Genomic DNA, 17,747 nt, shown 5'->3' with positions numbered 1-17,747 from the left:
GTTATAAAATAATTGTAAGTGTAATATTACTCATATTTAAATAGTAGTAAAATAATTTGAGTTAAGATATTTTATTCAGTTTTTAAAAATAAGAGAAAAAAAGTTAAATAAAAATATTATAGAGTTAAAATATCGTTAGAATATAAAATTTTAATATAAATTTTGTTTTAAAATTAAAAAAAAATTATATTATTTTTTATATTTTGTTTGAGAATGAAATATTTGAGAATATCTTATAATACTTTAAAACAATTGTATTGTCAAACAGACGAGTGTGGAAGTCCACTTATTTTGAAAAACAAATTGAGTTTATAGTTAAAAAAATAATTTTTTATATGAGTATAAGATTTATCAACTTTAAAAAAAAAAAATACGTGAGACATTTACGTTATAATATTGTAAATACCATTTCTTTAATATTATTCCTAAGATTTTAATTCTCTGGTCCGATGATAGATTTGTCAATTTAATATAATATTAAATAATTTTTTATCAATCATCTTGTGTTTTATATAGAAGGCTAAGCCCTTTTACAGATGAGATGATATATATTGAGATTAAAATTAAAGATTAAATAAAATATTATTAGAATATAATTTTTTAAATTTTTTTTTAATTTTAAAAAATTAAACTGTTTATTTTATTTTATATAAAAATTTTAAAAAATATAATAATTAAATTAGATGAAATGAATTGAAAATAATTGTGAAAATAAACTAGGCCTAAATTAAGCCATTAATTCCAAACAAGTTCTGGTAATTTTATATATTATCAAAATAAATATCATGAATTTGAATATTTACTCAACATTTAATTTAATTTAATATTTTAGGCATTCAACCCTCTTAATAAGAATATTGACTCATATGTAAGGAAAAAAAAAGACTTGGTTTGAATTCAAAATTAAATTAGATGGTTTTAGATGAAAGATAAAAATTAAAAAAAATATTGTTAAAAAATATTTTTTAATATTATTATTATTATAAAATTTTAAAAAAATTAAATTAGAATTTAAAAAAAATAAATTAATTTTTATATTTTATACAAAAATTTAAAAAAATTAAAATAATAAAATAAAATAAAACACTTTCGAAATTCAAACCTCCTTATTTTCATCAAGTCGTTCACACTCTTAGTCCAAACACAATTGGGAATTCTCGAACTATGGTCAGCAAGTGGTGGGCTACATTACTGTGGTCCATGAGAAGAAATGTCTCACCACCTTGTATTTTTGTGACTTTATGTACTCACATCATTAATGTATGGATTTTAATAGACAGGAGATTATAATATTGTTTAAGGTATAGTTTATTTTTACTATATTATCTTATTATTATAATTTTTATCTAAAATAAAATAAATAATTTAATTTTTTCAAATTTTAAAACAAAAAAATATTTTTAAAATATTTATTTAATTTTTAATTTTAATTTTAATTCATCTCATATTATCTATAAAAACAAATTAAACCTAAATTTATTTGGATAAAATAATAAAATATTGAAAACCAAATAAAGAACCTACTAGAGATTTATTTATTAAAAATATTAGCTCTTTAAAGAGCGCTTGATTAGCTCGTACACCCAAGGGCCCCACGATCGTCTTGACCTTTTCCTTCCCGTTCAACCTCAACGTACCAAACTTTTCCACGGAGCCAAATATCTCTTTATTCGATTTCATCACCAGCTGGCAGCTGCTGCTATTTTGAAAATTAATTAAGGTGATCAACACTATTCATCATTACAAATATATATAAGTTGAATAATATTAATGCTGGATATAATTATGCTCTGTATAAGATTTCGATGAGGTGTTTGTAAGGGTAAAATCAGTATCTTATAATTTATTTAAGAGATTATAAGGTCAGAAATTAAATTAAGAGATAAAATTAAGAAAAAATAAGATAAATTGATTCAAACTCTTAAAAAAAAAAGACACAAATTCCTAAAATAAAATGAAAGAGACTCAGAAGTTAGAGCCGATTTGGATGGCCAGATGAGATAAAAATAGTAAAATAGGCGGCTAGTTTAATCTATCTATCTCAACGGTGGAATAGGCAGGTATATCTCATCTGTATCTCATCTTGATTTTTCAATAAAAGCAATTAGTGCTTGACAATAAACAGTAAAAAGTGAATGAACAGTGAAAAGCAGCGACTTGTCTCTTTTCTCCATCCCTTTGAATTTATCTTTAGTTCACGCCTCTTTACCTCTATAGTAATAGTAATGCTACAGTAACATTTACTATCACATTTTTAATATATATAATTATCTATTAAATTTTTTTATTTTCTTGTAATATATAATTAGAAAATCATATTTTGAATTTTATAAAATATAGTTTAATAAATAGGTCATAAAATAATTTTGTTAAACAAAGAAATACGATCGTATTTTGAAAATATTAAAATAATCACGGCCAACTATAAAAAATATATTTTGAAAAAGTTAAAATATTTATGAGTTTTTAAATTAATAATATTTATTATTTATTTTTAATATTTTCCATCCAATAATTAAAAATAACTTTCAATAATTGGTGGGATCCAGCAACCCATCACTTTATCAAATTCTCAAAAAGTTAAAATCATCTCATCTCATCTCACTATCCAAACATATATTTTTTTTATAAACTATCACTTCTCATCTTAAGTCAAAAATCTCACTACTATTCAAAATATTTCATTTTATCTCATTTGAACTATGTAATCAATGAGGTCTCAGATTTATAAAAGGAAAATATTTCACAAGGCAAGTTGGATTCAATCACTACAAGAGAATAGACCTTTATATAAGAAGGAGATCCCCACAAATCTGACGAACTCTCCAAAGACTCTCTGCAAACTCTCTACGTACAAACTCCACCATACATATCGACTCCAAATGATATTTCCTAAATTTTCCTATTGTATTGTGAGATGTACGAGCCATGAGAGATTGTAAAATCACTCATTATAGTATATTTCTTCCCCAAACAATCTGTGAATGTAGGCTTTTATGTCAAATTACGTAAATATCTGTGTCTCAATTTATTTATTTATATTTGCTTATTCACAATTTATTTTATGTATGAAAGTGAAGAGTACCGTATCGATGTCCGAATCATCATCGTGAGTCAGGGATGATTCTTTCTTCATTTTCGACCTGTTGTGCAAATTAAGGCATTAACAGTGTTAATTTTATACAGGATAATTTGTGCAATATTTTGGAGATCCCATTGAAATGTTTTTAAAATACGAAGTAGGTTAAGATATGTTTAGCTTTTTATAAAAAATTGAAAAATTAGTAGATCTCATCAATGATAGGTTACAGATAAGTTGAAATGAGTTTGACACCCAAACATAGCCTAAATCTCACAATACTTCTTTCAAGAAAAAATGAGGTTCATCATTAAAAAAAATGTATATTTTAAAATTATCCAATTTTTTCAAAATATGTGGATAGAATTGACACATCCTAAAACTGTAAATATCATTTCTCTTAATATTATTAATAAAAACCGATTTACAAGAGGAAATGAATAGAATCTCCATCGAGACCGTAGTTTTGTATTAATCCAACTTGTAATTGATAAGTTAATGCGATTGGCCATTAAAGGTGTTCTATGATCTACTAAGGTGGATACCGTGGATTGTTTCATGAAAATATATTCTTACTTTCTCATATTTATGATTCTAGATTAATTAGAGAAAATAAGAATATATAGAGAACGATGATGGTGGATTCATTTTTTTACGTGATTTATACTTTTTAATCTTTATAATGTCATTTTAATTAGAGAAGTGAAAATATGTTGAACTGGTTCTAATAATATATATATATATAAGAAAAATCTAGTTGTAAGCGATTATGCGCACTAATACGCGCACTTATTCAATATGATTGGTCAAAAATTAAACTTTATTGAAAACAATACTAATTTGAATTTAGAGGCTAGCAGAGGCGGGGGACGGAAGGGGCTAAGCCCTGCTTCATTTTTCCCCTATCCTGTATAATTAATATATTGTAATTAATATTTAAATTATATATATACAAAAAAAAAAAAAAAAGTCCATGAGTGAAACAGTGCATGACACAACGGCGTCGTTTCATTTTATCTTAAGTCCCCCCTCCCCCAGATCTTTTCATACTCTTGTCTCTCTCTCAGACTCACTCTCTCACGCACTCTCAGTCTCTCTCTTGATCTCTTCTCTCTCTCTCGCACGAGCACCACCTGTCGTTTGATGCGATAAACTCCAAAAGTAAAACTCCTAGTCCTTACTCTGAACATAGTATTTTTTTTTTTTGAGTTTTGAATTGGAGATTGGAGGAATTATGGGTTGAACAGAGATGGAGGATGATATTGATTGTGAATTTGTATGTTGTGTATTCTGATTTGTGCATGTGTTTGAAATTGATTTCGCTTATGTGACTGTGTTTGAATTTTTTATTTTTTTGTAGTTTGTAGTTTATATTTTGTAGGTTTTCAGATTTGGAACCCTAAAAAAATTGATTTAGAGGTTTCAATTGGTTTCAAATTTTCAATTAAAACCTCTAAATTGAAATTTCAATTTAACGATTCAATCCGAAACCCTAAATTGATTTCGGAGTTTCAATTGAAACTCTTAATTCAATTTATTTATGGGTTTTGGATCGAACCCTTAAATTGATTTAGGGATTCAATCTGAAACACTAAATCAATTTAGGGGCTCAATAAAAAAAACTCCTAAATAAATTGATTTTAGGGGTTTCAATTGATTCATGGGTTCAATCTGAAACCCAATTGATTTAGGGGTTCAATCTGAAAACCCTAAATTGTGTTAGCTTTGCACTTTGTCTTGTTTTTTCATGTGTGGTGTATTATTATGATTTTTTTTATATTTTGTGTTGATTGATTTTATAATATTTTATTGTGTTATGGAATCAATAATGTCTTCTCAAAGGAATTTCAATGATAGTTCTCCTACCTCTACTAGTACCTCTACCCCTACTAGTACCCTTATCCCATAACCTAACCCTACTCCAACCCCTGGGAGTGGGAGTACAAAATAAAATTCCACACAAAATATAAAAAAAAAATCAATTTTTTAAATCTCAAAATAAAAATAATATTAAAAATTTAGATTCTAATAATATTTTTTTTCAATTTTTAACTTTCGTCTCATCTCATGTATGAATATTCTAATAATATTCGTTTGGATAGTGAGATGAGATAAGATAGTTTTAGATGAATTGAATAAAATATTGTTAGAATATTATTTTTTAATATTATTATTGTTTTGAGATTTAAAAAATTGAATTATTTATTATATTTTGTATGAAAATTTAAAAAAATTGTAATGATAATATTAAATGAGATGAGATAGTTTTATATACAATTGAGCCTAAAGAATCTAATTTCCATAGAGAGAGGGGGGTAAATTCATTTTTCCGAAATAAAAATTACAGATGAGTAATAAAAGAAGTGCCATATCTACTTCGGTTTGATAAAACCACGCATAAGAAAACTAGACGACAACAAACTAGATTAGGACTCGTTTGTTATCACAACACTTATAAATTAATCTCATCTCATTTAATTATTATAATATTTTTAAAAATTTTTACATAAAAAAAAAATAATTTAATTTTTTCAAATTTCAAATTTAATCTCATCTTATCTGCGAAAACATTTCAAGATCTGCTAATTCGTTTGGAGTATCTCATAATTATTTTCAGTAGTAGTGAAATAATATGAGTAAATATGTTTTATTGAGTTTTGAGAAATGAATAAAAAAATTATAAAATTGTTTGAATATATATTTTTAATATTATTTTATTTTAAAGCTTATAAATTATTGACTTTTGTATTTGAATAATTATTAGATAATAATTAGATAAAAAAATTTATAATTAAAAAGTGTTTTATATTTAAGCAATATTTGTAAATAAAATTACAAGAGATTTTGATAATTTGGAGAATTATCATACTGCCCAAATATATCCTAAATCTTTCAAATCATATTTTGAGTCATAAACCATGACTCGCATAAAAAGATGTCGCAAAAGAGCACTAATTGCATGGACTTTTTTTAGCTTAAAATATGAATATAATTATACTAAAAATAAGTAGATTCATCCATTAATAGCATAGAATTTTGTTTCCTTTATTACGTTGTTATATCGTCTGTAATGTTGCTTTTGTTAAGATAATAATAGGGAGTGTAAGCTCTTGTTTTATTCTCTGTTTTTTACGTCAATGGGTTTCATGTATGCAACTTGTATAACTGTAACAATGAAGGGAAAAGTTTGCAACCGGATGGGTATAAATTCCTTTTTCACACAAGCTAATTACAACACGACACGTAAGGCATCCAACAAAAGAGAACCTGCATCTCAAAACACATGATCCCCTATTCTACTTCATTTCTTCACACGTAAACGTCTCTCCCTCCCTCCCGTTCTTTCCCTCTTGCTACACCAAACTTGATTCTACACCAAAGAAGCGACTACATCTCCCTCTCCCTTCCTCTCCCACGGAATGCTTCCAACCCAGAAAATAATATATGAAAAACCTCTCCCTTTCTCAAGCTGACCAACCTAGATGCATCGTCGGCTTTGAAGTTGAGTGCAGGTGGGGCTTGTTGTTTCCCCTATATTTTCCTTAGAAGCTGTTGTAGTATTGGTTTAGTGGTTTATAAAAAAAAGTTGTTTGGTTCATATGAAAACGAAAGAAAAAAATGAAGAATAAAGCTAGGTCCAAGCTCGATCAGTTTTTTAAAAATGAGGTCATCTAAAAAAAATTTTTTTATCCTTAAAGATTTAAAGGTATGGTCACCTTTTTACAAATTAATTCGGTGAGGATTTATCTAGAAATAATCTCTCAAATAAATTAAGATTGAGTAAAGAAATGAAATTGTCACTCGTGGAGAGTGTGGGCTATTTGTTAGTCACGAATTCATGTGCTTATTTCACTATGTATATAGCACTTTTTTATATGGACTGATTTTTATTCTTTGGTGGTTCTTAGTATGTATTGGGTTAAGACGATTCATAACTTTCTGACTTTTGCTTGCTATATGTCTTAATAGCACTCCCAACGGATGTTGTATAATACATTTTTCTCTAAAAATAAAAAGAAATGCTCTCAAAACACCCTTATTTGGATCTTGTATTTTAAAGACATTTTTACATTGAGCTACAAAAAACCGCTAGATGTAAAGGATTCTATTCATCAATGCAAATATTTTTAATTAATTTCTCACTCCTCCTCCTCCTCCTGAGTTTCTCATTTCTTTCAACTCTCTCTATTCACATTCGGACCTCATTTGTTCCCACGCTTTCTCTTTGTTTGGTGCCAAAGACAAAACTAGAGCCTTTCGTCTTCCTCGACTTCACTCGTCAACTCCATCACCGATCATCCATTGTCTTCAAGCTCTGCTCTCACGGCTAAGGTGAAGATTATAAATTTTTTTTGCCATTTTTTGGGTTCTGTTGAGTTTCTGCTCGACTCCTAGGAAAGTTATCGGAATCTGGAGTTTGTTTCTGTGTTGGTGGGTAGGTTTTTATATAACTAGTAAAAGGGTCTTAAAAGTTTTGGGTGTTTGAAGCCTATGAGAGAATTTAATTAAGTAAAAAGGCTCTTTATTTGCTCATATTTGGAAGATAGACCTCCTGCTTCAAAGATATGGTAATGGTTTTAGAGGAAGTGACTCGGTTTCATGTTTTTTGCAGTAGACATCATAAAGATCCCAGCTTTATCGTCAATGGTATGCACAATAAAGTTCAATCTAGAGCACTTGGATTTTATCTATTTCTTTTGGTTTGTTTGTGAGCAATTTTTTTTCTTATAAATAATTTTGTACGTAGTTATTTATCATTACCCTTTTATTTAGTTGTCCGTAGTTTTTTTTATAAAGGTTATATAAGGGCTTGTTTGAGAGGTTTATCTTGGGCTTAGTTTTGGCTATCACAACAGAAATCAAAGATACAAGTGTGTAGAACATCATTTTTAAGACTTATATGAAAATAACTGCAGTCATGAAGCAAACAGAAAATTGTTCAGCATGGCAAAACCATTAAGTTTTTCATTTATAAAAAATATGATTTGGATCTGAATAGAAGGCATTGGCATGCATCTGAACTAATGAGATCCGTTGGATGCCTTATTGGCATTGTTGCCCGCACAAGAGATGCTTGTTAAAATGTCAGACTGACCAATAGACCAAGCATGTAATGATTTAGATCGTTGATGGCTTTGGGTTTTCTGATACTATCTATTTCATTGTTAAAATGTCAGACTAACCAATAGACCAAGCATGGAATGATTTAGGTCGTTAATGGCTTTGGGTTTTCTGATACTATCTATTTCATTTTGTAAAACCAATCACACGTTCTGTATGTTGCTCACCAAGGATTGAAATTATCAGAAAAAATAATATCTTCTTTTTATTTTTTGAATTAATTTATATTTTGATTTATTTTATAAATTTGAATTAATTTAAAATAGAACATAATTATATGACATTGTATATGGAGAGATATTGTAAATATCAAAAGATATGAGGATATTATTGATAGTTAAAGAAAATATTTAAAATGAATAAAAAAGATAAAAAAGTATAATATTTAAATGATATAAAGAAAAAATAGATAAACTGATGTATGACATATTGTTAAAGTCAGTATGTAAAATAGAAAATATGGATTTTGGTAATGTATTTTAAATGATAAGATAAATAAGCCATTGAGAGTGCTCTAATCTCTTGTCTGCTGGAAACTTGTACATGCCATCTAACTAGTTATATATATAGGCAGGCAGGCTCAGACCAGCTTTAAGTTTTCGCGAAGAACATTAGTAGCAAAGCACAGCTTTAAGTTTTATTCGGGAATTTTTGTAGATCTGGGTTTTTATCCGTGTCTTTATTTTTTATTTTGAAGTTTTCTTGGAGACGACTAAAATTTTATTTTATTCGAAATTTTTTGTAGATCTATGTTCCTTCTCCTGTGCACGACGACGGAGTTGAAGAATTGAAGATCCAAACTCTCAAAGTCGCAAATTCCTGCTGATCTTGCTACTTAAATCCTGGAAGTCAGGCTAATCTTCTTAGATTTTTTGGAATTATTCATTCTAAGAACTGAAAATAATGGTAGAAAACTTATGATGTATGTATAAAGGTGTTGTTAATATTATGAGACTTGTTAACATTCTCGTTGCTAAATTCATGATATATAAATGTGTTGTTTTTCATTGATCTGTGAGTGTTAGTGTTATTTTCGTTTTATTGATTGGGTGACATTCTCTAATCTGTGGGGTTATATTCATATTCACAGCTTTCTCTTCCTGTTTCTTTGATTTGTGTCATTCGCAAAACACTTATATAATATGTGAGAATGACAGAAAAGGAAATCAAATGGCTAATAAATAGTAGCTTGAGTGCTATTCATCTTGACCTACCTAGATGAACAATAAAACTACTTGAGTACTGGATTTAAAATAAAATCAATAAATGTGTTTCTTCCTAAGCAAATGAATAAATATATTTTTTGTAATTTTAAACTGGTTGCAAATTTTTATAGTTCTCTCACTAGTCTCTTGAATTTGGGTTAAATTTTGTATGTTGACATCATAGTTTGTGTGACTTCTATGAGTGTTTTTCTGTGCCTTCGTTGAATACTTCACTGGACTCTCTTGCATTTGGATTGGATTGGGTTTGGTTGGGTTGGGGGAGGGAGCAAAGTTCATGCAACTTCCTTGTTATGCATTTGGCAGTGATAGATTTTCTGGCAGTTCAACTTCCCTGCTTAATAAAATATAAACAACAAATGGGCTATTTTCTAAACTTTACAAAGGGGCCATCTTAGTAAACCCTCTCAATAGGAGGAATATTAACATATGGTAAACTTTATATCACCATTTTCTATTATATTTTCTTTTTTTATAGGTATTTTTCTTGTATAAAATCTGTGAACTTGGAGTATACATTTTGAGCTTCTTAGTAAAATTTTTGTTACTAATGAAAACAATGAATAGAGAATTGCTTATGAGATTCATAATGACTCTAAAGGGTTAGCGACAATTTTTGTTTTAAAACAGCCATTCTTCTACAAAATGTTTTCAGATTTAAAAACTTGCCAAATCCCCTTATGTTTTTATATCTTAGCAATTAATGAAATTTTTTTTAAAATGCAATCCAAGTTTTGGGTCGACTTGTGGCTTACTTATTATTCTTGTTATCCAACCATTTTCTATGTTGGTATATAAAGGATAATGTCGAGTTGATTATCCATGAAGATGTTGAATATGCACTGGGCTCTGAGTAGTTGATTATCAGCTGTCTTATTGATGGAAAGTGCAGCCCTAGAAAGTTATATCTGATGTTGTCCTTTGGTTCAAGCAGCGTTGGATTATATAGGATATAACAGGTAGTGTTGGATTGTGACTATTATATGTGTTGGATTTTCAAGTATTGAGTGATTAGTTAAAAATAAAAAAATTATATATTAGTCAAATTTTAAAAAATGGGATGACCAATCCAATGCGAATGTTATGAGTGATTGATTTTGATAGCTTAAGAGCATTCACATTCCATGCCCCAAACCACCACTTTCCCTATAATTTAAGATTTATTTTAGAGTTTTGATCAAAATACTCCCTACATCTCAATCCCTAAAACAAATATAGAGAATTACTATTCATTTCTTAAATAATTTTTTATCAATATTTTATTCTAATACATAAAATAAATTATTCATCCAATCATCCACATTTTCTCTCATATTCATATTTGTTATAGTTTTAAATAATAATTTTAAAAATAATTTAATTAATTACGAAAATATAAAAAAATTAATTTTAAAATTCACAAAAAAAAATAATTTAATTTTTTTTTAAATATTCACTAGAGTAATAGTTCAAAATATAAGAAAAAATATTGAGTAGTTAAGTTTGTAAATAGAAGTGAGAAAAAAAAAATATTATTTTCATAAAATAGATAAATGATAGGAAATGAGACGTAGGAGGTTTTTGAAAAATGATAGTTGTAGTTATGAGTGTACAAATACCGTGTAATTATTTTGAAAAAAATGAATATATACGAGACTCATATAAAAAAAATTAATTTTTTAATAATAAATTTTATTCTTTTTTAAAATGACTGCACGTCGCTTATACACTCCATTATTACATGTATTATTATTCTTTTGAAAGATGAATACAATTTAAGAAAAATTTTTAAAAAATGTATTTTTTAATTAAATTATAGGAGATTTTATGAAAAATGAGATCTGATTTAAAGTGATTTAAAAAGAAATTGGAGTAATTTTTCTATTTTTTTTTTACGCCCACAGCTGTTGTCCATTTGTTATTGTAAGAAAACGCAAAGTCACCGGCCCCAAAACATCGTTTGCCGAGGACCTAAATACGGCGGAAATGGAAGACAACCCGAGAGCCGAAGCCGAAAGATTACTAGGAATCGCTGAGAAGCTCCTACACAACCGAGATCTTGTGGGTTCGAGAGACTTCGCAATCTTGGCCCAGGAGACGGAGCCCCTTCTTGAGGGGTCAGATCAGATCTTGGCCGTTGTCGACGTTCTCCTCGCTGCGGAGAAACGTATAAACAACCACCTCGACTGGTACTCTATCCTCCAGATTGACCGCAGATCTGATGATCCAGATCTCATCAAGAAGCAGTACCGTAGGCTCGCTCTGCTCCTCCACCCGGACAAGAACAAGTTCCCTCTCGCCGATCAGGCTTTCAAGCTCGTTGCCGACGCCTGGGCCGTCTTCAACGACCACTCCAGGAAGTCAAACTACGACAACGAGCTCGGCATCTTCGCGAAGGTCGATCTAAACCTGCAGCAACCGAAACTGCCGGTCCGCCGTAGCCAGCCGCCGATTAATAGGAAGGACCTGTACAGGAATAGCAACATTAGTTTCAGTAGCGGCGCGAACGAGAGCATGGAGGATCAACGGCTGAGATTGTCGAGCTTCTGGACGATGTGCCCGTACTGTTACAACCTGTATGAGTACCCTAGGGTTTACGAAGGGTGCTGCTTACGGTGTCAGAGTTGCCATAGGGCGTTCGAAGCAGTGCTAATCACGTCTTTGCCACCGCTGGTGCCGGGCCAGGACGCCTACTATTGTTGCTGGGGGGCCTTTCCGATGGGCTTCGTGGGTGGGAATTCGGACAGCGCAGGAAAGAGTACCATGGCGGGTGGCGCGAGGTTTCCGAATTGGACGCCATCGACGAAAGAGAATGTTAGGAATGATGGAACACCGTTGACAGCGGTGGGTGTTTTGGGTGGGAACTCGTCGGAACTGAGACCCGCCCCGAGAAAGAGAGGAAGGCCGCGGAAGAATCCTGTGCAACCACGATGATCTAATTTTTGGGATTAATATATATGCGACGGGTTTTGCTATTTGGTCACCGGAGATTTGGGGGAGGATTCAAACATTGTCAATGCAGAAATTTTTTCCAATGAATGCGACAGGTTGGGTCCGGGGGATATGATTTTAACGTTTTGTGATGAGTAATTGTGCCGGAAGATGTGGGAAGATGCGTGGCTGTGGCACTGGCCGTGGCTTCTGCTGATGATCCAGTAAGGCTGTTGTTGACTATTGTACTTTTACTAACGTTATTTTACTTTTGGTTGTCGTCTCTAGATTTTAGGTGCTCTATCTTAAACTGAATGGCCTAAAATTAAAGTGGTTTTATTACTAAGCAACAATCTGATTTCGGTAATTTGTGTTTTTTAGCCACTCATTTGAAACCCTTATTTGTGTGTTTACCTGAATGTACATTTCAGTTGGGTGGTTCAAATTATGGATTTTCCAGACAGCTTTTCCTCTGCAAATTGCTTGCAGAGAGAGTTTGGAACGCTGCAGTCATACTCTACTTGTTTGTTTATTTGTCCTTTCAACAAGCATTCCAGTTTGTTCACAGCTTAATGGGAAATCCGAGTTGCGGTTGGTCGGGTTTGCACGGTGAGCGGCCGGACATCAGTCATTAACATTGCTACAATCTTAGATAACATGCATGATCAAATTACTACACCATATCCATCTAAGCTTTCTTTTTCGTCAATATTGTTTTCTCTTTGAGTAAATTGATATATAAAGTTAAAAGAACTGCAAACGTTTGGAAAAGAAAGTAAATGTAATCCATTCGAAAAAGATAAAAAAGCTCATTTGCTGAAGCACCAGTATCGATTACTTTTTGTGAAAGGCTATATATTTCTCAATTGGTAGGAAAGGTCTGTTGGAGAACTCTGACCGTCGGAACCACCCAGTGTTTCTTTAACTTGGCTTCGTTGTTTTACCGCTAAAAGTCTCTCTTAGTACCCTTTATGAGCCAGGTATGAGGCTTGCTTCTAGGTGATTTGGGTGATAAGAGGTTATAGGTTTGAGTTTCCATAAACTCGATGCTAAGGAGGTTATGCTCAATATCCTTGCCAACCAGTTTAGCATCACTATGCCCTTGGTGGGGTTGGGGTTAGATTATGGTTCAAGTCTACCTTGAGGGAGGGCTTGTGGTTTCTCTGCATTGATTCCACTTTGCTAGCTCTCGATCCACTTCGTAAGGGGGGGTTCCCTGGCGGACAAGAATGATACACGAGGGTGTAGAGTGTAGCAACCTCTACTGCCTCCTTTAGGCCGAGGAAAAAAAAAGGTAATTTGGAGGAGACTCGAGGGATGCTTGGAGAATGAGATAAGATTATAAATATGTTAATAGTTGCGAAATAGTTTGTGAATAATAGTGAAATTATTTGAATGAAAATGTTTTATTAGGATTTGGGAAATGAGAGAAAAATATGAATAAAAATATTATAAAGTTAAAATAATGTTAAAGTATAAATTTTTTAATATAATTTTTTTTTAGAATTTGAAAAAATTGAATTATTTTTTGTGTTTTATTTGGAAGTTTGGAAAAATTGTAATGATTAGATGAAAAAGATAGATTTGAAATTGAAAAATGTTTGTAATTGATGTTTTGGAAGGAAATGGGATGATAAATTTTGAGATAGAGAAACCATCTCAATTCTCATACGAACAATCCTTGGTGATTAGGGATTTCATGTGAAGCTATCAGGTCCTACGAACAACTAACAATACATCCTGTTGTTTTCCATTCGATGTTCGTTTGTCTCGTTTTGAGTTTCCCAATGAATTTTCTAAACTTGAATGTTTCCGCCGATTCTCAAACTTTTTCTAACGTGGCGTTCCATATACATCATGGTTAACTGATTCACTCGCATTATTAATTTTTTATGATTGAACATTGCTTGATTTATCTCATTCTCTTTGTGATTTTCACATATTTCGTTTTTCCTCCATCCAACCTTCTATCAGTTGTGCACATAACAAGATGCTGGACAGAACGATTGGTGGTCTTACCTTCAGTTCTGGCTTGTTTGAGCAGATAAAGAGTTTTGGCTTTAATTGGTTTGTAAAAAGAACATACTTTAATCTAACTAGGTGCTGAATTGGCTCTCTTTACACCTCTGATACAAAATCCCGAGGTGGAAAGAAAGAAAGAAAGTAAAAAGTTGCAGAGAATGGTTAATAGTCATTCAGAGACATTCACCCCAATATCTCCCTGATGAATGAATAATTCATTTTAAATTTGGAAATAATTTTAGAAGTGATTGTAAATTAGAATTTAGTTATTTTAATGTGATCACATTTTATGGTTTAATAGCCAAATTTTAAAAGGATTTAGCTTTTAGCTAATTCAACGAGAGTGCTCCTATAGGAGAGTGAGATGATAATTTTTAGTCTTAGATGAAAATTTAAAATATTATTTTTTAATATTATTATTATTTTGAGATTTGAAAAAGTTGAATTGGAATTTGAAAAAAGTTAAATTGTTTATTTATATTTTATATGAGGATTTGAAAAAAATATAATGATGAGATAAAATAAGAATTTTATAATTTGTCTTTGCCATCAAACCTGTCGTGACCACTGTCTTTTATTCCCGAGCCTTTACTCTCATGGAAAAGTCCAATTTGCGAGTAACATCCTCAGTATTCAAATTTTGTAAATTGAAGTTTTTTGGCGTGAATGGTATGCTCTCAACATCATGAGTTGCCCATGCGAGCGTGCAGCGGTGCCCTATGGCATATACTAAGACTAGGGTAGAGACTTTGCCATCTTTGTTGTGACCTCGATGGCTCTTAAGGGGCAGGGCCTGATCAATATGGTAGATGGTACCATGCCCCTGTTCTTTTCAAGACAGAGACTAGCCTTGCCGTTTGAAGGGTACGGGCCCAAATAGAGTGATGCCCAATAAACGTATCAAGGCCCACAACTGGGTCTGGTGCCAATGTTTGTACTCAAATTGACACTGGGATAGCTTTTAGAAGAAAACTTCTTCTTATCAGTCATTATTCATATTTTATATCTTCTGAAAAATACTCTCATACCTATAAAAAATATCCTCACACCTATAAAAAAGCTATAAGTGTGGAGTGTGAGAATGAATAGTAGTTGATGCATAGTAAATCCCCTTTTAAAATATTAGATCAGACCATCCAATAACCTTTTTGACCCTACTGTAATAAGATTGTCTTTAAAGGACCTGATATTTTCCCTTCTGTCTCTAAGTAATATTATACACCATACTTTTATTTCACTTTCATCCCATTATAGAAGATCTAGTACATTTATCACCATTAGATAATAAAAAATCATCTAATAAAAGATAATTCAATGGTGATAAATGTGCCACATTTTATATTGTAAGATAGTAGTATAATGTATAAATTTTTTTTTAATGGTCCCCCTAAAGAGTGGGGACCGATTAAAATAAGTACATCAGAAGCACAAAGCATGACTTCCCTCTTCTCATTTATTGAAGGGCAATAGCTTATGCTTTCAACCTATGTTTTCGATATCTATTCCTCCAAATCAAATGCAATTTGATAGTAATATTATGGACATGCTTTCAAAATAACCGAGCGATAATGAGAAGAAAAGTATTATTGTGTCATTCACTTGTATTCCCATGGTCATCATTACCACCCCACTAAAGCCTTGGTTTTGTGCTATTAGAAAGAAAAAAGAGAGAAAAAAAGAGCAATAGAAATCCTGGGCTTTCTTCTTGGCTTCTTCTTCGCTTTTATATATCCCTTTGCTTTTTATTTCTCTTTTTGTTGCTCTTTTTTGGTTCTGGGTAGGTTTCGCTCTCCTTCCTACCGAAAAGTAGCAAGAGAGTAGGGCTGATATCATCTCTAGGTCTATTGGCGAGAGCTCAAGCCACGCGTGAGTTGGAAGAAATTGTGGAAGGCTGGTGGTTTAATTGATACCAGTCCTATTGTATTAAGTGTTTACATAAACAATTACATAGTCTGAATTACAACTGCGCCAGTTAAGTGGAAAACAAAGTTTAAAATACAGGTTCAAATTGTCTTGATTATAAGCTATGTATCATCTTGTCTATTTGCATTTTGAATTTCAATCATTTTTGCTTATTTGCCTGTTTAGTGGCAAGTGAGCTCGAGACAGTAGTGATCTTAGGAGCAGGTGGGGGTTTAGAAAAATTGAGAAATTATATTTACAGTTTTAAGATATGTAAGTCTCGAACACTCATTTTTTTTTAAATGAAAGAATTTTGGATTCACGTGATTTTTTTTCATTTTCAAATTGATCATGATGTTTGTATACCTTAAAATTATATTTAATATCAATCAAGAAAATTATTTAGGGACTTAAAAACTTGTATGTACATTACTCACAATAATACAAGCATACTCTTAAGCATAGGAATGAGCCGAGCTATAATCTAACAAAAATTTTACATAATTTTTTACTATTCACGCAATCTTCACAACACTAGTGTAGAAATGTCATCTTTTTAGGATAAGTTTAGGAGTGAGATGAAAATTTTATATTTTATTTTAGTGTTTAAAATATTATATTTTAATATTATTATTATATTAAGATTTGAAAAAATTGAATTGAGATTTAAAAAAATTAATTGTTTATTATATTTTATATAAAAATTTAAAAAATATATAATGATGCCCTTAGACTATAGCCAGTAGGAAGGTATGATCTACGAACACCTCAGAGGTGCCCACCCTCCTCCCTCTGCAGTAGTACCCTCTCTGTACTAATCTGCTCCTGTTGTCTGTACTTTGCCCAGCTGCCAATCAGATGCTGATCTCACTTCCTACGTAATATCTTGCTCTGTGACTTGGCATATTATATCCAACATACGCAAATATTCTACCTTGGAGGAAGGTTTTTTTGTACATAAAATATTGCTTGCTTGCTTTGAACTTAATGAAACTATAGAAGAACAAGACCAAATAAGACTCATATATCTAGGATTATATTAATATAATACATGACCCTCAAGCTATAATAAATTGACACTTTACACCATTTATTAAAATTTTCAAAATCATCTATTTTTCTCTCAACTCATTATCCAACATACAGTGCAAGGTGTTTTTGTCGTTTAAGGAAGTTCCGAAAAGAAAAAGATAAATTAATGGAGATGAGAGGCACACAAAAGAGGTTGTCGACTGATGATGGGTGATGTCGCTTTTGATTCCCTGAGAATAGTAGCTGTCTGCGCCGCCGTATTCAACAGTGGCAAGCAAACAACTGCCCTTTTCCTGCTTCTGAAAATGACCCATTTTGCCACGTTTCGCTTTCTCCCATTCCCACTTCTCTCCTTTTTCATTTGTCGATGGAATAAGCAGCGTTCACAGTTCACACACCGTTCCCTCTCTGCCCATCTGTATCTGCCACTACTGTTGTTTTGTATCCCTCCTAATTCC

The 17,747-nt window shown here is 31.2% G+C and overlaps 1 protein-coding gene and 1 non-coding gene across 2 annotated transcripts; both read left to right on the top strand.

The window, feature by feature from the left end:
- The first annotated feature begins 10,247 nt into the window (after positions 1 to 10,247).
- On the top strand, positions 10,248 to 10,338 carry LOC118349332. The gene has a single exon (XR_004802305.1). It is a non-coding gene; the product is annotated as a small nucleolar RNA snoR118 (small nucleolar RNA).
- A 972-nt stretch (positions 10,339 to 11,310) lies between these two features.
- On the top strand, positions 11,311 to 12,848 carry LOC109020531. Its single transcript, XM_019003013.2, has 2 exons — positions 11,311 to 12,557; positions 12,765 to 12,848. The coding sequence occupies exon 1, from the start codon at positions 11,389 to 11,391 to the stop codon at positions 12,334 to 12,336; it is 948 nt and encodes a 315-aa protein (XP_018858558.1). The 5' UTR covers positions 11,311 to 11,388; the 3' UTR covers positions 12,337 to 12,557; positions 12,765 to 12,848.
- The last annotated feature ends 4,899 nt before the right edge of the window (positions 12,849 to 17,747 follow it).

This window comes from Juglans regia, chromosome 8, assembly GCF_001411555.2.
Source record: "Juglans regia cultivar Chandler chromosome 8, Walnut 2.0, whole genome shotgun sequence".
In the NCBI taxonomy this organism is placed as follows: Eukaryota; Viridiplantae; Streptophyta; class Magnoliopsida; order Fagales; family Juglandaceae; genus Juglans; species Juglans regia.
The sequence above is the reverse complement of the archived record's forward strand: the minus strand, read 5'-3'. Positions and strand labels throughout refer to the sequence as shown.